Source organism: Staurois parvus, unplaced genomic scaffold (assembly GCF_062004578.1).
Source record: "Staurois parvus isolate SC_StPar_1 unplaced genomic scaffold, SC_StPar_1.0 ptg000050l, whole genome shotgun sequence".
Classification (NCBI taxonomy): Eukaryota; Metazoa; Chordata; class Amphibia; order Anura; family Ranidae; genus Staurois; species Staurois parvus.
In genome coordinates this window covers 3987694-4007890 of record NW_028317846.1, presented here as the reverse complement: position 1 = coordinate 4007890, position 20197 = coordinate 3987694, and the positions used below count along the sequence as shown (strand labels likewise).

At 43.2% G+C, this 20197-nt stretch overlaps 1 protein-coding gene and 1 long non-coding RNA gene across 2 annotated transcripts in view; one reads left to right on the top strand and one right to left on the bottom strand.

Moving 5' to 3' along the window:
* The window catches only part of LOC149470234 (uncharacterized), a 47963-nt gene that overhangs the window by 22194 nt on the left and 5572 nt on the right, over positions 1–20197 (top strand). The gene's annotated exons all lie outside the window — the stretch shown is intronic.
* The window catches only part of MPHOSPH8 (M-phase phosphoprotein 8), a 104478-nt gene continuing 90168 nt past the window's right edge, over positions 5888–20197 (bottom strand). The window contains exons 13-14 of the mRNA XM_089666222.1: positions 15309–15392; positions 5888–7215 (exon numbers count right to left, since the gene is read on the bottom strand). Of these exons, the coding sequence (XP_089522348.1) occupies positions 7174–7215; positions 15309–15392 (126 nt within the window). The 3' untranslated portion in view covers positions 5888–7173. The remainder of the gene's footprint in view (positions 7216–15308; positions 15393–20197) is intronic.

Here is a 20197-nt window from a genome sequence, read left to right as displayed (position 1 = left end):
GCAGAGACGTTTAAGGCAGGGATAGGTTATAAAAATTTTTTAAAAATATCCCAAGCTTTGAACATCTCACGGAGTATGATTTAATCCTTCATCCTAAAATGGAAAGAGTATGGCACAACTGCAAACCTACCAAGCCATGGTCGTCCACCTAAACGGACAAGCCAGGCAAAGAGCATTAATCAGAGAAGCAACCAAGAGGCCCATGACAACTCTGGAGGAGCTGCAGAAATCCACAGCTCAGGTGGGAGAATCTGTCCACAGGACAACTATTAGTCATGCACTCCACAAATCTGGTCATTATGGAAGAGTGGCAAGAAGAAAGCCGTAAGAAGTCCTGTTTGCGGTGTCCCTCACATGACTTCTCGCAAATGTGGAAGATGGTGTTCTAATCAGATGAGACCAAAATTTAATTTTGGCCTAAAGGCGCACTATACCCACTATAAAACATGGTGGTGGCAGTATCATGTTGTGGGCATGCTTTTCTTCAGCAGGGACAGGGAAGCTGGTCAGAGTTGGTGGGAAGATGGATGGAGCCAAATACAGGAAAATCTTAGAAGAACACCTGTTAAGGGTCTGCAAAAGACTTGAGACTGGGGTGGAAGGTTCAGCTTCCAGCAGGAAAATGACCCTAAACATACAGCCAGAGCTACAATGGAATGGCTTAGATAAAAGCATAGTCCTGTTAGAATGGCCTAGTCAAAGTTCAGACCTAAATCCAACTGAGAATCTGTGGCAAGACTTGAAAATTGCTGTTAACAGACATTCTCCATGCAATCTGACAGAGCTTGAGCCATTTTAAAAAAAAAAGAATGGGCAAAAATGTCACTCTCTAGCTGTGCAAAGCTGGTAGAGACAGACCTACATACCTAAAACACTTGCAGCTGTAATAGCAGCGAAAGGTGGTTCTACAAAGTATTGACTCAGGGGGGCTGAAAACAAATGCACGTCACACTTTTCACATATTTGTAACAATAAAATGTGAAAAACGGTTATCATTTTCCTTCCTCTTCACAATTATGTGCCACTTTGTGTTGGTCTATCGCATAAAATCCCAATAAATTACATTTACGTTTTTGGTTGAAACAGGACAAAAATGTAGAAATTTTCAAGGGGTATGAATACTTTCTCAAGGCACTGTAGGTCCTTATTCCTATAAGGATAGCTGAAAGGATATCTTACAGTCTCTACAAAGTGTTTCTTTATCTCCCTCCCATAGCCTTACACAGGTTTTTATCCTCCACAGAGTCCATTGAACTCCTGTGTTCCTCTTTAATATCGGTCTGAAAAATGGTCTATGTTGTGTTGAATAAGACACAGTTGCATGTCCACATCTATCTTTTATGGCATTAGCCCAATACCATCTCAATTGGGATGAGGTGATAAGGACCCTTCTACAGAGGATTTCTAATCCTTAAAGTCACCCTCATGCACCAGCAAATGGATAGGAAAAAAGTGGGGTGGGGCTGGTTGAGGAGAGCGTACTTGTTTAATCCCATATCAGTGAGGAACTGGAGGTTGTGAAACAGTAAAAGTACCAAGGGCAGGGATTCAAAGCTAATCTTTAGTGGAGCTATTACAGGGCATACTGTTCAGGGGGTTACCCAGACCCAATAGAGGGATGTGGGAGCCCATCTCCCTCCCCCCAACTCTGTGCTTGTGTAAAGCTATGGCTTGCTGATAGTCAACAGGCTTGTAACTCTGGCTTGGGCAGCTCTCTCCGTTGAATTGCTCCCATTATTAGACACCTGTGGGGCAATTCACCTGACAATACATGTTCCAATGCTAGATGGCCTATGCAGAACTGAAGCTGTGCACTGGCTACAGCCGAAAGCCTGTGTACACTGTCCAGAGGAACCAAAAATGGCAGATGCATGTGATGAAGTCATCACACACCAGCCAGGGTCATACCTTTTGAACACCTCCACTTACCTACTGAAGCGCTTCAGCCTGTGCACAGAAATAATCTTAGTCACAGTATCGAGGTACACAGAGGGATCAACACACATCAGAGCACTCAGCGCTCCAGGCACAGGGCCATATGCTCAGTTTTAAAGTGTTACTAAACCCACAACAGTAAGATCATTCTGTATATGCAGCAAAGCATGCTGGTTATATTCACTGTGGAACCTAAGATGTTAATCATCCACATTGTGTAAAAAGAATGTTTGATTCTCTTCTCTCTGATCCTCCCCTTCTTCCAGGGGCTCTTAAATATCTCCTGATAGAACAGAGGCTCATGCTCAGTTCGGTATGTATTGCCACAGTTTTATTTTTCTTGGGAGAGTGCATGTGATCAGCACAGGACCAATCGGCACTGTCCAGACAGAGGTCAGGAGTCCTGCATCCTCCTACAGAATGAAAATTCCTATAGGCTGTAACCAGAGCTATGCTGGACACTGATATATTCATTTCCATGTTCTGTGTACTGTGGAAGGCCAGATATAGTGAATGCAGGGTCCTGAGTTTAACACCCCTCATGGTGCACACAAGCCCTAGGACCTTTAGAGACTCAACACCCCCTGAGGGGATCACTAACTTGGATCTATATAGCACCCTGCCAGCAAGGTTACCAGATACTAAGTACCCTGGAGATTACTGCCTGTGGGATACAGTATCAAAAGGCTACCTTCAGGCCATCCCCGCTCCTGCATGCAGGGCCCAGGTACCACCCATGCTTGGCCCTAAGGCCATAGGGGCTGGATGAAGATGAAGCTTTTCCTTCAGTTGGCATTAATCCATTGGCCAGCACACCCCCTAACAGGGAAGGAAAAAAAAAAAAAAAAAACAGATTGCACAAACACACCTATCATCTAAGGACACTAGCTATGATATCCTGTGATGTACAATTACATATTTTACCATTTTGATGCTTCTCAGAATGTGTAATGGCTGACTGCAAAGCTTTTGGAAGACGTTCAGTGTCTGTCCCAAAAGAGAAAGCCTTAGGACAGGATGAGCTCCTCATTAACATCCAATAAAGATGACAAGTTCCTTAACCTTTTGTTAGGACAGACCATGTTCAAATATAGTTGACAACTGGATAATGAAACTTACACAAAATGCAATCTTTATAAAACTGAGCTCTTAACATTCCCCCACCTGTGCTCCCTCCCCTCATACCAGGGTACTAGGTATAATCCTGCACTCTGACCTGCCCCAAATCCAATAGCTATCCAAATTATGTAGACTTCAACTCCATAACACCTGCACAATATGCCCCCTTTTAACCAATAAACCACCAATCAACTCATTCACTCCCTTGTTATTCCTCACCTTGACTATTGCAACACCCTCCTCATAGACCTAACTCCATGCAGACTATCCCTCCTTAAGTCTATAATGAATGCTGCTGCCAGACTCATCCACCTTACCAACCGTTCAATGTGCACTACCCATCTCTGCCAATCACTCCACTGGCTTCCGATTGTCCAACAAAAAAAAATTCTAAATACTAATACACAAAGCCATTAACCAACAAACAACAGACCACCATGGTGCTCAAACTCAATAGTGGAGTGATCTCAAAAACTAATGTGCACTAGCAAGGTGGAAGGGAACAAGACTAAGTAACACCTTTAACCTAAAACAAACATGCAAAACTGTGGCAAAAAGTGGAGCGGGCAGCCCATCAACTAAATGGCAAAAAGCGAACACTTCTGCTGTTTCATTGATACGGATTTCACTTGTAAACAAGAAAAGGGCGGTGAGGACAGCGCAGCCTCACGTATGTTTAACCACCTCCAGCCCGCCATATAGTAATATGATGGACGTAAGGTGATTCTCTCGTTCTGCGAGGACATCATATGACGTCCTCCCATTCTGAGCACGCAGTGCGGCGATCGGCAGTGCGCTGTGTCCCTCGGACACAGCGGATCACTGATCCATGGAAACAGCCAAAGATGTCGGCTCGATGGATAGGGTACATAAAAGACATTCATTTTTAAGATCTAAAATATTTTATGTTTGTGATACATGTATATGGCAATAAGTTATGATTTTGATATTTTCTTTATTTGTGCTATACCTCAGGAGGTACACATCTAGTCCCAATTACAATTGCTGTGGTTATATCCACGCCACTCCAAAACCTCCTGCACTATAGCTACCTTGTTTCCTCCTTCCATGCTCATCTTCTGGACATATCCAGAGCCGCTCCCATCCTCTGGAACACTCTACCCCTAATCTGGCTATCTCCTACTCTGTCCACTATTATGCGATCCCTGAAAACTCATCTATTCAGGGAAGTCTCTAACAATTGAATTATTTCTCCCGTCAGGTCATCCCTCACAGTTATTACCTTTGTTCCACTTGCTTCTTCCTATTAGATTGTAAGCTTTCAGAAGCCTAGCCCTCGCACTGAATTGTATTGTAACTGTACTATTTAAATCCTGAATAATAAGAATGATATCTGCTAGCACAGCAGTCACTTATCAGCCCCCTCACACGAATAGGAACCAAGTGGGATTTTTCAGCCCCCTCATACGAATAGGAACCAAGTGGGATTTTTCAGTACCCGAATTTCCAGAAAAGAAAAGAAAAATGCTGCTTGCTTACTTCGTGCTATTCTACTGTTCCCATTTACAAACCATAATCTAAGATTCTGAACAAGCTGAGCAAGTCAGGGCTGGTTCACACTATAGCAGAGAGCTGGGTTTTTCTGCATAAGAAAAATGCAGCTCTCTGCAAGGGCACACAGAAAAGAATGCTTTTCTATGTGCTCTATTCACACTTTCCCACAGCTGTCATCGGCCGTGCAGAAATCTGCAACACTGATGCACATTGCCACACCACTCTGCAGGTGACCTGTGCCAAAACGCAGAAAACCCACAGCAGGAGGAAGAGTGTCGGATGTGATCAATGCTGGGGGGCACTTACAAGCAACGATCTCCCTGTAAAGCTGTCCATGAAAGCAGCTGGAAGCTGCTTCTCCTCTACCTCCTGTGGGTTTTCAGCTGCTTTCATAGAAGGCCAGCAGATTTCCCCCTGCGCTCCTTCAGCCCTTCCTCGTCCCCCTGTAGCACTGCCAGCTTCCCTCCTCTCCTGCGGGCTGCTGCGGGGGATGTGTCAAGATGGAGACTGGCCCAGCCCCTTCCTCATCTGAATGAAGTGCGTCAGTGATCAGTAGTGTTTATTATGCTTCAGTTCGTGACTGAACAGGAGCCACGGTCTCCTGTCCATTCATCTGCAGTGCAGCTGAGGCTACAGAGAAGAAAAAAACCAGCTAAATGCAATACAAGTTAACAAAACAAACAAAAAAACAACTTTTATTCAAATGCAGGTAAACGAGAAAAAAAAAACCTACAGGTAAATACAATTGTTTCTTTTGTACCTTCATTTTTTATTCATACATGTGAACTAGCCCATGTGACCCTGCGGATATTCTGTTCTGCCTCCCCCAACTGAAACCCTTAGTAGGCCGCAGGGCAGATGCCAGTGGGCCACATGCTTGAGAACTGTGCTATAGCTTCAGTATTTTCTGGGTTACTGACCTGAAACAAGTATGCAGACAACCAATTCCAGAAGTCCTTATCTTTATGCTTGTTCTGGTTCAGTCACTCAAGTGCCGAAGAAAGGGTCTCAATCACAGCATACTAGCCAGGCAACTAACATTTACAGATGGATATATCAGCAATTGCAGCTTCCAGGTTCCCTCTGCAAAGTTATCTTTATACTACTGCAAGAACTCCACCTTTCCGCAGTTTTTTTTCATTTTTTACAAGTTTTTGTAGGTATAAAAACATGTGTGGAAAAAAAGGATGGATATGGTGGCACCTTCTATATTTACAATATTCACAGGAATAGTACACATACTGGGCATGGTCCCAAAAATCTGAAAAGGGAACTGATGCAAGGGCATACCTATTTTAAAGTTCAACCAAGCACAATATTAAATCTTTATATTCGCATGTTTTAATTTACAGGAATTGTAACATTTAGGTCATGCATTTTACAGGATTTTAAAAAGCACTGTACAAAACACAATGAGCAGATATATGAATAACGGGGTGGGGGTGGGGGGGGGTGTTGAAGGGAGATAGGTTTTCCGTTGTACATAGCAACCAGATGAATGTTTCCATTTTGTATATTCCCTAAAAACAATAGGAAACCGACTGCTATAAAATGCACATTTTCTTTTTTGAGATTTATAAATGACCCTCAAAGGGTAGCCTATATGCTAGCATACAAAAATATATACTATGGGATATTCACAAGTGTGACTTCACCTGCAGGAATCAACTAAACTAATTTTACTTGAAACAAAACATTTTGTTCAATCTCGGAGCAAGAATAAAATCAGAAAAAAATATTTGCAAAATAACCATCAAATTATAAAATTCTCATATATGGTCTGCGGTTTCTTCGTCATTCACACATTCTGCATAATTTGGTTGAAATGTCATGGACTCTCATCCCATTTTTTTCTTTCTACAGTCAGTACAAAAACTCGCAGCCAAAAAAGGACTGTCCTTTAGAGTGCAAAAGGATGAAACTTTTTTTTTTTTTTTTTTGTAACAGTAAAAAGTAACACAGTGATTGTTCATCACTTTTAATGAAAAATAACTTTTTAAGGAGCCATGAACATTAAATATTATTCTAAATAGTATATTAGATAGCAAGCTGCAAAATATTACTATACTAGGATTCCACACTGTGGAAATATTTTCTCCTTGACAACATAAAAAGTGATGAAGGGCCAAGACAAGACCTCTTAGTCTATTTAAACGTCCATTTCCAACATTACAAATATACACGATAGCCCTGGGCTTTGGTAGGAGGAAAATACTTCTTAATGTCAAGGTGGTCTAGCAAAAAGCCCAAGAATGACATTGTGCAGTTTCAGAGAAGGCCAAAATTATATATACTGGACATCCACTACAGGAGATCCAAGAAGGTAATATCCAAGATGATCTGTACAAGTAAGGAACATTTCTGTGACAAAAGGGATCTCGGGAATGACACACCGGTGACATATACCTTCTTGAAACTAAAGTGAATCCCAACACCACAACTTAGATCAAGTGCCAGGAATGACTTGTGAAAATAAAAGTCCACTGTACATGTCACGTCTAATAAAAACACATAGGGATTTGTCAGGTGGGTCCGTCCATTTCAACTTTATGTACAAGGAGGAGCACTGAACATTATTGTGAAGACAGGTGAATAGGTCATCTTCTAATGGAGTTGTACCCTGTATGCAGTAATCAGCAGCTTGACCTGTAAAGAGAGGACAAGGTTTAATACTTGGGCAACGCTATTCAAACAACTCTACTTACATTAAAGTAGGACCCTTCTATAGAGCAGAAAAACTGTTGCTCTGCTGCTGTAGCGTGAGCCCCGCCGCACTGAATCATGTATGTGAACAAAAGCAAAACAGGGCACACTCTCTTCGTGCATTAACGTAGTAAACCAAGAATTTATTGGGAAGCATAAAAATGCATACTCAGAAACCAAAGTGGTATAAAAACCGAAAAGAAGGGTCCATAATAACAGTCCAAAGTGACGGTAGACCCTTGGTGAGGTAGGCTAACGTGTTTCAGGAGACAAACTCTCTTCATCAGAGCTCTATTATGGACTCTTCTTGCCGGTTTTTATACCCCTTTGGTTTGTGAGTATGAAATTCTTGGTCTACTACGTTAATGCACGAAGAGTGCGCCCCGTTTTGCTTTTGTTCACCAGTATCAAGATTTCCCGATCTTTAAAGGCTGCACCTCTACGAATTTTCAGTTATCCTTGTCTGCATGAAGATTTGAGCGCTGGTTTCGTTTGTTTAACTGGATCATGTATATATACACGTGATCCACATTTTCTGGGTAGGGAGCTTGTGTGCCTGCCACCCTGTCTGTGCTGCCATTCAAAACAGCTCAAGCCAATTTTTGGGTACCAACCAATTATTTATGGCCAGGACCAGCTCAATGAATGACAGAAGAGAGCCCTGTGTTTACTAACCACAGACAGCAGCAATGTGTCAGTCTTTTTCGCCCTGCAAAGCAGGGTGTAAAAGCAGGCACATCACTCAGTAAAAGCAGCACACATTACACACAGTAAACATTTTTAGGCATACAGTTAAGCCTTTGATTGCACCTACATGTTAACCCCTTCCCAGCCAGCGTCATTAGTCCAGTGACAGTGTATATTAGCACTGATCACTGTATTAGGTGTCACTGGAGATGTCCTTGTAATTTAGTCAGTTCGCCTGCTGCACTTACAGACATATATACAGTGCTCAGCATGAATGAGTACACCCCAACAGATTTGTCAGAAATCCTTTACTTTCCTTTCAAAATCAACATTTTCTATGGGACACTACACTACAAAATACACAAACAAATGCGGGCCATTGATTGCAAACAAGATTTGTTTATTTGCACACACAAAAAAGTATTTTTCCTAACAAATTCATTCAAGACCATGTTGCAAAAAGGAATACACCAATGAAAGTCTTAGGAACAAAGCTAAATTTTAGACAACAAAATCCTAACAAGAATTCAAATATAGGCGAGTCTAATTATTCATTAAACAGGTGTCCAGCAGACAGTTGATTATAAAAGGGTGTTACTTAAAACAAACCCCTCCCCATTTCATGCTTTCAGCAATGGCACCACATGGAAGAGAAATGTCACAAGGCCTAAGAAAATAATTTATTTACACAAGGTGAAGGCTAAACGCTTTACTTATCAGTCAGAATACTGTAGCAAAAGTGATAGACACATTTAACAAAGATGGAGCTGCAACCATCTCACAGACACATCCAGGCCGTCCATGGACGTGAACATCGACAAGAGCGTCTTCTGATGACAAGGGTTGAAGAAAATCATCATGTACAGTATCTCACAGAAGTACACCCCTCACATTTGTGTAAATATATTATCTTTTCATGTGACAACACTGAAGAAATGTACTGAGTATACAGCTTGTATAACAGTGTAAATTTGCGGTCCTCTCAAAATAACTCAACACAGCCATTAATGTCTAAACCGCTGGCAACAAAAGTGAGTACACCCCTAAGAGAAAATGTCCAAACTGGGCCCAATTAGCCATTTTCCCTCCCCGGTGTCATGTGACTCATTAGAGTTACAAGGTCTCAGGTGTGAATGGGGAGCAGGTGTGAAATTTGGTGTTATCACTCTCTCATACTGGTCACTGGAAGTTCAACATGGCACCTAATAGCAAAGAACTCTGGGGATCTGAAAAAAAGAATTGTTGCTCTACATAAAGATGGCCTAGGCTATAAGAAGATTGCCAAGACCCTGAAACTGAGCTGCAGCACAGTGGCCAAGACCATACAGCAGTATAACAGGACAAGTTCCACTCAGAACAGGCATCGCCATGGTCGACCAAATAAGTTGTGCATGTGCTCAGCATCATATCCAGAGGTTGTCTTTGGGAAATAGACGTATGAGTACTGCCAGCCTTGCTGCAGAGGTTGAAGGGGTGGGGGTCAGCCTGTCAGTACTCAGACCATACGCCATACACTGCATCAATATAGTCTGCATGGCTGTCATCACAGAAGGAAGCCTCTTCTAAAGATGATGCACAAGAAAGCCTGTAAACAGTTTGCTGAAGACAAGCAGACTAAGGACATGGATTACTGGAACCATGTCCTGTGGTCTGATGAGACAAAGATAAACTTATTTGGTTCAGATGGTGTCAAGCGTATGTGGCGGCAACCAGGTGAGGAGTACAAAGACAAGTGTGTCTTGCCTACAATCAAGCATGGTGGTGGGAGTGTCATGGTCTGGGGTTGCATGAGTGCTGCCGGCACTGGGTAGCTACAGTTCATTGAGGGAACCATGAATGCCAACATATACTGTGACATGCTGAAGCAGAGCATGATCCCCTCCCTTCGGAGACTGGGACGCAGGGCAGTATTCCAACATAACGACCCCAAACACACCTCCAAGATGACCACTGCTTTGCTAAAGAAGCTGAGGGTAAAGGTGTTGGACTGGCCAAGCATGTCTCCAGACCTAATCCCTATTGAGCATCTGTGGGCCATCCTCAAATGGAAGAGCGCAACGTCTCTAACATCCACCAGCTCCGTGATGTCATCATGGAGAAGTGGAAGAGGACTGCAGTGGCAACCTGTGAAGCTCTGGTGAACGCCATGCCAAAGAGGGTTAAGGCAGTGCTGGAAAATAATGGTGGCCACACAAAATATTGACACTTTTGGCCCAATTTGGACATTTTCACTTAGGGATGTACTCACTTTTGTTGCCAGTGGTTTAGACACACACATTTTATTTATATATATATATATATATATATATATATATATATATATATATATATATATATATATATATATATTTTATTTTTTTTATTTTACACACATTGTTTGTAGATGCCATATCTTTCACACAAAACAATATACACTTAGAGACTTTTTTTTTACCAGACATGTAGAAGAATACATTGTGGTCTAAATTTATGAAGACGTGCTTTTTTTCATTATGCTTTACAGGAGGAAAAAAAAAAAAATATTACATATAAATAAAAACCATTTCCCTGCCCTGCCTTTCCCCCCTTATGTCTATTGATGGTCACAGCCTGATTCTTTACAACAGATAGGGTTTATAATGCCAAGGCTTGATCCCCAAGGCAACATGTACTACATTGGATGACAGACTCCTACCCCAAAAAGACTGCATACGGTCATTAAAAAAAAAAAAAAAAAAAAACCCACACGCGATTTGTTTTGTTACTCACTGTAAAATCCCATTGATGGACACAGCCTCTTTATCCATGACCAAACAGGGTTTTATAGTCCCACCTACAGGAGTAGGACACTAGGCAGAAAAAGAAAAGCACCACCTATAGGCAAGTCTTGGATAGTATAAACCCCCTCAACTTTTCCTGGCATCCCTGGATGGGAGGGCCTTCTTAGTTGTTCCCTGCAGGTTCTGCATGATAGGAGGCCCCTCCGTGGGTCTGAAAGGCCACATTGCGGCTGCCACATGCTTTACTGTGGGGTTTTTTTTGGCTCATGACCTGGTTGCCATATTGTGGTGCACAAGGACAAAAGGGTGGCCATTTTATGATGGACCTTCCTACTGGCTTGTATGGGAGCTGGCCGGAAAAGTACATGGTGGCTTTTTCCTTGAAGCCGCGCGGCAACCATGTTTCCGCTGATCTCCCTCTCAGGCTGGTACAGAGTTCCTGGGGAAGGAGGGAACGCTTTCTGAGGCACAGTTGACACAGCAGCATCCACGGCTGGCTCATAGACCACATCCACAAGCAACCGCCACGTTGGCACCCACAGAGCTCCCGATAGTCAGATGGTAACAAGTCCTCCCCTAGGGTACCTCCCACTTTGCTGCAGTCACAGCCTGGGGGAAGGGGATGGTGGAATTTGTTTCCCCCTGGGTGTCCTAATTCTTGGCGGTGCCTTGCCTGAGTGGGTGGCCCATACATGCATGCCGCCTCCTAATCCCCTTATGGAGGTGGTAGGTTCCTCAAGGTCCTACATCCCCCTAGACATGCAGTCAGAGTTGTTCATCTCCTGGGTGGAGGCAGTGTTCGGGCGCAAGGCGAGCAGGAAGCGCCCCCAGACGTTGGCCTCTGCTGCTGTGGGCTCTGCAGATGCCTCCTCTGATTCCTCTGACAGCGAGTTCAAGTCCTCTGCCTCTAATCTCACAGTAGGAAGCACTGGTGACCGCATGGATTACATTTGTGTGAGAGACGCTTAAAATTGAAGATTCTACTGGGGTGGCCGACAGTGTGCTTGGTATGCACAAGCTTCCTAGTGAAGGTTTTTATTTACCCAACATACTTTGATAAATTTACAAAGATTGGGAACATTCGAAGCATCCTTTTGTGGTTCCGAAGTGCTTTGTGGTACCTTAGCCCTTTGAAGAGGCCCTTCTGAAGAAGTGGACATTGCCTTCCCCCTATTTCAAGGGGGAATAAAGCAGCCGTGATATCGGTGGAGGAGTCTCCCTCCTAAAAGTATCCTGCAGACCACTGGGCAGAATGGATTGCCCGCTCTATGTTTACCATTGCGAGGTTGGCCATGGCCCTGGTGTCTCAGAAGCTTACGTTATAGGCCATGGTTCAGCAGCAAAGTCAGCCCACCTGACAAATTAATCAGGAGTATGTGATCTCGCGCACAAGTTTGTCCAGGGACTGAAGTTTGGAATGCATCCTTGGATACTCGCACCTTTCCAAGCTCTTCGTCTTGGCGGGGGTTCTTCAGTGGGTGCTTTGGTTCAAATGCTGGCCTGCTGACTATACTTCTAAAAAGGCCTTAGCGCATCTGCCCTTCCAGGAAGAACATCTCTTCGGTGCTACCTTGGGTGACATCAACAAGAGCCTCATGGGAGCCAAGAGTAACTTCTTCCCACAAGCCAAAAAGGGTATTGAACAAAATTGGGAGGCCCTTCCTTTACCACACACAAGAGGCTTTTTTTCCCCCCATTCTCCTGGCTTCTCTGACAAGGGCTCCAAGCCCTTCAATGCTTCCTTGGTGGTACCAAGGAAGCGCTCCTGGATGCACAAGTCCTCAAAAACCTGCAGACAGGTCACTACAGTATGAAGGTTTGCCCCCATCTTTTTCCAGGATGGGGGGGGGGGTAATCTTTGCTGGTTCTCGGGTTCATGGACCTCCCTCATTCCAGGAGAGGGTCTGCGAACTGGTTGAGTCGAGCTACTGGACAGACTTTCCTTCTTATCCACCAGAGATTTTTCCCCTCCAATCTTTGCCTTCACCCGTTGCATCTTTAGAACTTGTGCAGAGCGGAACAGGATCTGCTGCTTCAGGGAGCGATACTGCCAGAACAAGAACAGTTTCAAGGGTTTTAACTCCAACTTGTTCACGGTTCCAGGAAAGGACAGGGTTCACCCAATTTTGGACCTCCCATGGCCTTGAACTGCTTTGTGCGGGTGCAGAAATTCAAGATGGAATCCATCTGTTCGGTGGTGTTTTGCCTTCATCAGGTGGATTTTCTGGTGTCCATAAACATTAAAGATACATACCTGTTCATTCCCATCTATGAGGGACAACAGTGGTTGCTTCTTCCACTGAAAAGCAAACTAAATTGTTTTGTGGGTCTCCCCTTCAAGTTGGCCTCAGCCCTCCGGGTATTCTTCAAAGTACTGGCCCAAGCCCTGGCGTTCCTGACACAACGAGAAATTGTCATTTTACAGGCTATCTGGACAATATGCACCTGTGGGCAGATTTACAGGCCACACAGACTCCCTGCAGGACTTCAGATGGGTCCTGAACCTGCCCCTACCCCGACCAGGGGGCTGAAATGTCTGGGCCAGAGTTTCGACTCAAAGCAGGCCATAGTGTGGGCCTGGGTCTTATGGTGTTTGCCTTCAAGGCAGTCACACATGTAGTTCCGTACAAGAGTTCTGTAGCGTGAAATCCTGTTGACATCTGTAAAGTCTCCCGCTTCCCTGGATATCCAGAATCGTCTGGGCCAGTTGATGAGGGCCTCCCTCTGCGGTGAATCCAGTCTCCTCCCCTACAGACCAGAAGTCCTTCCCCCCCCCTCCACTGTATTATAGTCAAAACAGATGGCAGCCTCTCCAGCTGGGAAGGTGTCCTGGGTTTGAGATTGGTACTAGATCACTCAACTCTGGAGGAGGCTCGGCTGCCCATCAACGTACTGGGACTGCCAGCAATCAGGCGGTCTCTGGAGCACTGAACGGATCTTCTCCAAGGGCTACCAGGTAGCAGCCAATGGGACAATGCCACAGCAGTGGTGTGTGTCAACCACCAAGATTGAACAAGCAGTGCAACAGCAGTGCTGGAGGCATTACGCATTTTGCAATGGTCAGAACAGCACATTCTGGCTCTCTCTCTGTTGTGTACATTGCTGCTATCAAAAATTGGCAGACAGATTACCAGACAGATGAAGTGGTGGCATCGTGAGACCAGTATGGTCTCATTTATGCCTTTCATCCTCGCAAGCTGCTCCCTTGCCTACTGTGAAGGATAGAAGGGATTCTGGTCCTTCTGGTAGTTCCATACTGGCCTTGTTGTCCATGGTATGTTGAAGTGGTGCGGCTGGTCAGACACTCCCTGGCAATTGAATCTTTGAAAGGACCTCCTGTTCCAGGGTCTGGTCATGGCTATTGAAGCCGGGTTTTGAGGGACAGGGGGCTGTCAGGTTCAGTGATCCCTACAATGGTGAAGACATGCAGTCTACCTCGCGAACAATATATCGTCGCACCTGGAAGCCTTATATTGCCTGATGTGAGGCTCTGGCTATCAATCCACATTCCTTCTCAGTGGCTCCTGTTTTGGCCTTTCTCCAACAGAGGCGTTGCACAACAGTTTTCCTTGATTACCATTAAAGGCAGGTTTTTTGCCCTTGCAGTCTTTTTCGAAGTCCCTTATCAATACACACTTTCTTTGTTATGTGGCGCCTCTTGTGTGTTCCCCTCTCTACGCTCCACCGATTAGTGTCTCCTGGGCATTTGAACCTCAGGTATCTGTGCCTCCAGTTTGCAAGGCGGCTTTGTGAAAGTCTGTGCACACTTTTAAAAAGATTTTACAAGTTGATGTGTTTGTATCTTTGGATACTTGTTTTGGCCGCATGTTTTTGCAGGCCATCATTTAGGATACATCATCTTTGGTCTGCCCACCCCTTCTTGAGACACTGCTTTGGAATGTCCCTGTGGTCAAGAATTAGAAGAGCTGTGTGTCAATGAATGTATGAGAAAACTTTTTTTGCCACACGCCATAAAATCCATTTCTTAGAGTTCATTGACGGACACAGCACCCACCCCCCCCTTTTTTTTTTCAATTCTTAAAGTTAACACTGCTGACACTGTTTCGTGACTAACTGGCTTATCTATAGCAGAAAGGGGGATTATACCAGCTAGGACTGCCCATAGGCAGTGCAGGGTTTATTCTGCCTAATGTCCTAATCCTGTAGGTGGCATTTTAAACCCTGTGGATGAGCTGTGTCAGTCAGTCGAACTCACACGGTGAGCAAAAAAAAAAAAAAATTATATATATATATATATATATATATATATATATATATATATATATATATATATATATATATATATATATATATATATTTTTTTTTTTTTTTTCTTCCCCCCCCCCCCCCCCACACACACACACACACACAGGATATATTAAAGGTGTGTAGGTTTTTTTTTTTGTTTTTTTTTATTAAAATGTCAGGTTTCTGTGATGTAAAAAAAAGTAGATAATGTCTATCTATATATACACATACATACGAGCAAAAGGTTGGAGAATGCACTTATTTTACAAGGTTTCATTTTCATTGAAAACCCAACTTACACATTTACAAATTGGTAAAACCTGTCCATGTACAACAACATACCTTTGCAGTTGGTACCTCAGAGAGTCTAATAAACAGTTTGTTAGGACCAGCAATGGGACTAAAGGAGTAAATAAAGTGAGCATCCTAGGAAAATTAAAACAAAATATTAGCAACAGTAACTACAGATAGGGCAGCGCCCATATTACCTGTAATATTTAAAATAATGTAATTATAATATGCAGCACTCCAAAAACCTCTAAATAAATTCACGGTTTCTGAAAAGCCAACTTCAAAATACATATCGGCACAAAGTATAATCCCTCAATGTTAAAGTTCACTAAAAATAAATTGTAACCACTTCTCACATCATGTTAACATACTCTTCTGCACACCTGAAGAGGAACTAAACGATTACTTCAACCTTGAAACACCAAAATTCTTTGGACAAATGCAACAGGATGCATTCACCTAGACCTAATGAATTCTCACCATATTTAATACAGCAATTTCATATCGAATGACCATCTAGCAGCTATATATTTTTTTTATAATACTGCAAAACAAAAAAATACAACATTATGGCCACTGAATGGAACAGATTATCACAAGAAACTACTTTACTAGGGCTTGTTCACACCAGGAAATCTGGGAAGTGGGGGTGTGGGGTGGTAAAAACAGGTAGTTGAACTGCAGTTTCCAATACCTCACCTTTCTGCTAACCACCCACTTAAAAAGAACATGACACCACTCAGGACTGTATGCATGCTGCAAAGAATTATACCCCCCGTTGTGTTCTGTGGGCAGCACCACTAGCAATGTGACCCATGAATGGGGGTGTGCCACAATCGAGTAATGCATACAATCCAGGCATTTCAGTGTTAAATCACTCTGAAAAGCAATCCTCCACAGACCACTTTTCAGAGAGGCCCTAATGGTTGTTGCCCCTGTGAAAACGCCCATAACATGTCAAACTCAAAAATAAACAAACCCCTTCCCTAATAAGTAATATATAGTGCCCTTTGTTTAGCTCCAAAAAGTTTATTTATAAATAAGTTACCGGTGCACCTTGCTGACACCAATAGTGCGGTGGTAATGAACTGCAGGTTCATACAGCCTCAGCACCGTTGCCACCACACTGCACATGCTCTCCTCCTTACATGTAAGTAAGCTGTGTCTACATGGCTTACTATGAAACGCATCCCTGGTTACTATAGCCCAGGTTGGGGGTGTGGCTAAGTCGAAGCGTGTCACATGTCCTGTGACATTTCCTCAGCTTTTCCAGGCCCTTTCCCCAGGCTGTGCAAAGTGGCTTAGAACTGTCAGTGCAGCACTCTGATAAGGATTTTGTGTCTTGTTCTGATCTGCTAGCTTCAGCACAGTTGAGAAATCTCTATAATGTGAGCTGGATGTTCAAATGCTGTTGTTACTTGCCACTGTTAAGTCTGAACATTCAATTGACATTGCAGAACATTCTCAGCTAAACCGGAACTGAATGATCACAGACCAGGACACCCCAGTGGTGTGCTGTACAAGACTACATGCTGCCTTGTGCTCAGCAGTGACAGCCAACAAAAGAAATTGCAAAAAGCAAAGTGATGCTGTCAGTTAAGGAGCTGATCCACTCACTAACACCTGTGGGTGGGTCAGATCCTTAACTGACAGTTCCAAACCACTTTGCACAGCCTGGCCATAAACAGAGCAAATGTTTGATTGCAGTAAAAAAAATTCCCTATGGCCAGCTTAAGCTGACAAAAGATTATAAAAGGGCCTTTGTAGGTTTTCATTCCTCTGCATCACGCAGTCTTGCCCCGGAGGTCAATCTGCCACTAGTCAAGGGTAAGCCCCGATTGATAAAGCATGATAGAGAGCTCCCATAGTTTATTGCAGTTATTAACGGATAACTTCACCTTTTGGGGGGGGGAGTTTTTCTAAATGAGCGTGCAGAGCATTGCACCTACATTCAGCAGACCATGGGTTCAATATTAGGCTCCTACAGAGTAAGGATAGCTGTCTGCCTGTACCTTCCATATAGGGAGGTAGTTACCGGAGAACAGAAAATGTATTTATTTCATGTACTTCTATAGCGCAGTCAATTTATGCAGCGCTTCACATATATACAGTCAGGTCCATAAATATTGGGACATCGACACAATTCTAACATTTTTGGCTCTATACACCACCACAATGGATTTGAAATGAAACAAACAAGATGTGCTTTAACTGCAGACTGTCAGCTTTAATTTGAGGGTATTTACATCCAAATCAGGTGAACGGTGTAGGACTTACAACAGTTTGCATATGTGCCTCCCACTTGTTAAGGGACCAAAAGTAATGGGACAGAATAATAATCATAAATCAAAACGTTCACTTTTTAATACTTGGTTGCAAATCCTTTGCAGTCAATTACAGCCTGAAGTCTGGAACGCATAGACATCACCAGACGCTGGGTTTCATCCCTGGTGATGCTCTGCCAGGCCTCTACTGCAACTGTCTTCAGTTCCTGCTTGTTCTTGGGGCATTTTCCCTTCAGTTTTGTCTTCAGCAAGTGAAATGCATGCTCAATCGGATTCAGGTCAGGTGATTGACTTGGCCATTGCAGAACATTCCACTTCTTTCCCTTAAAAAAACTCTTTGGTTGCTTTTGCAGTATGCTTTGGGTCATTGGCCATCTGCACTGTGAAGCGGCGTCCAATGAGTTCTGAAGCATTTGGCTGAATATGAGCAGATAATATTGCCCGAAACACTTCAGAATTCATCCTGCTGCTTTTGTTAGCAGTCACATCAATAAATACAAGAGAACCAGTTCCATTGGCAGACATACATGCCCACGCAATGACACTACCACCACCATGCTTCACTGATGAGGTGGTATGCTTAGGATCATGAGCAGTTCCTTTCCTTCTCCATACTCTTCTCTTCCCATCACTCTGGTACAAGTTGATCTTGGTCTCATCTGTCCATAGGATGTTGTTCCAGAACTGTGAAGGCATTTTTAGATGTCGTTTGGCAAACTCTAATCTGGCCTTCCTGTTTTTGAGGCTCACCAATGGTTTACATCTTGTGGTGAACCCTCTGTATTCACTCTGGTGAGGTCTTCTCTTGATTGTTGACTGACACAGATACACCTACCTCCTGGAGAGTGTTCTTGATCTGGCCAACTGTTGTGAAGGGTGTTTTGTTCACCGGGGAAAGAATTCTTCGGTCATCCACCACAGTTGTTTTCCGTGGTCTTCCGGGTCTTTTGGTGTTGCCGAGCTCACCGGTGCGTTCCTTCTTTTTAAGAATGTTCCAAACAGTTGTTTTGGCCACGCCTAATGTTTTTGCTATCTCTCTGACGGGTTTGTTTTGTTTTTTCAGCCTAATGATGGCTTGCTTCACTGATAGTGACAGCTCTTTGGATCTCATCTTGAGAGTTGACAGTAACAGATTCCAAATAGCACACATGAAATGAACCTTTTATCTGCTCATTGTAATTAGGATAATGAGGGAATAACACACCTGGCCATGGAACAGCTGAGAAGCCAATTGTCCCATTACTTTTGGTCCCTTAACAAGTGGGAGGCACATATGCAAACTGTTGTAATTCCTACACCGTTCACCTGATTTGGATATAAATACCCTCAAATTAAAGCTGACAGTCTGCAGTTAAAGCACATCTTGTTCATTTCATATCCATTGTGGTGGTGTATAGAGCCAAAAATGTTAGAATTGTGTCGATGTCCCAATATTTATGGACAGGACTGTATATATTATACATTCATATCAGTTCCTAACCGTCAAGGGGTGTACAATCTAAGGTCCCTAGCTTACATTCATACATACACATACTAGGGACAATTTAGACAGCATCCAATTCAACTACCAGCATGTCTTTGGAGTGAACTAAGAGTACTCACCAGCGCCCTCATAGTTCTTTGCAAAATAAAACTGTGAATGAATGACAAGCCAAATGGGTGGAGCCAGACAGATGGGTAATCTGGGGGAGAAGGGGTGCATACTGAACATGTTACACCCTAAATATGGGCGTAACATGTTCAGAAAGGTGAACTTAGTGTTTTTAAAGGCAATGTCAGAGGTGGTTACACAATATTTATTATGTATAGAGGTGTTTGAAGTTATTTTAGAAATGACCAATAACCTTTTCATAAACCAATACCAAAACTCATATACACAAAATAATGTCCATCACAAGTCCCATGCAAAAAATAAAAATAAAATAAATATAAAGTCCCAAAAAAGCTTATAAAGTTATAAATTGTGATATTCCTCACTTCTTCAATCTTCCAAAATGTGATAATGTCCAAATCTTCCTTTTAATCCAAGCAGTACCTCAAAAAAATATAAACTAAATATGGTGCATTATCCTTTAGAATCAATGTATGTGATAGCATGCAACACACTAGTGACACAACATCACACATGTGAATTAAAAAACACAACACACCACTAAACTAGTGGTCCTACGAAACCACCACTGCAAGACGTGACACTCTTCAAAAACACACTGAGTGATCAGTGACAAAAAGTATCAAATACGTGCCACTCCACGTGTAGGATAAATACAGTTACCCCTTAGACTTTGTGCCACATGTAATTGCCTTCACTGGGGATGTGTCATCCTTAACAGTAGTTGATAAAACAGCTTCCTCGCACAATAACGGGCGTCGAGATCCCCGTTCCTCACAGAATAAATGGGAGCAGACTCAGTGGCGTAATACAAATATTAACAAAATTTATTAGCACAGCTTACATGATAAAAATTGCCGTCCATCCTCGCTGGTCTCCGTGCTCAACTGAGACCTTCTCCAAAATGGCCGCTCTGCACCTTCCGGCCTAGCGTCTGACGTCACGACCCTGACGCGTTTCGTCACTTCCGACTTTTTCACAAGGGATCCAGACGTCAGAGCGGCGGTACCTCTTATACTGCCGAAGACCTGGCAGAATACCCC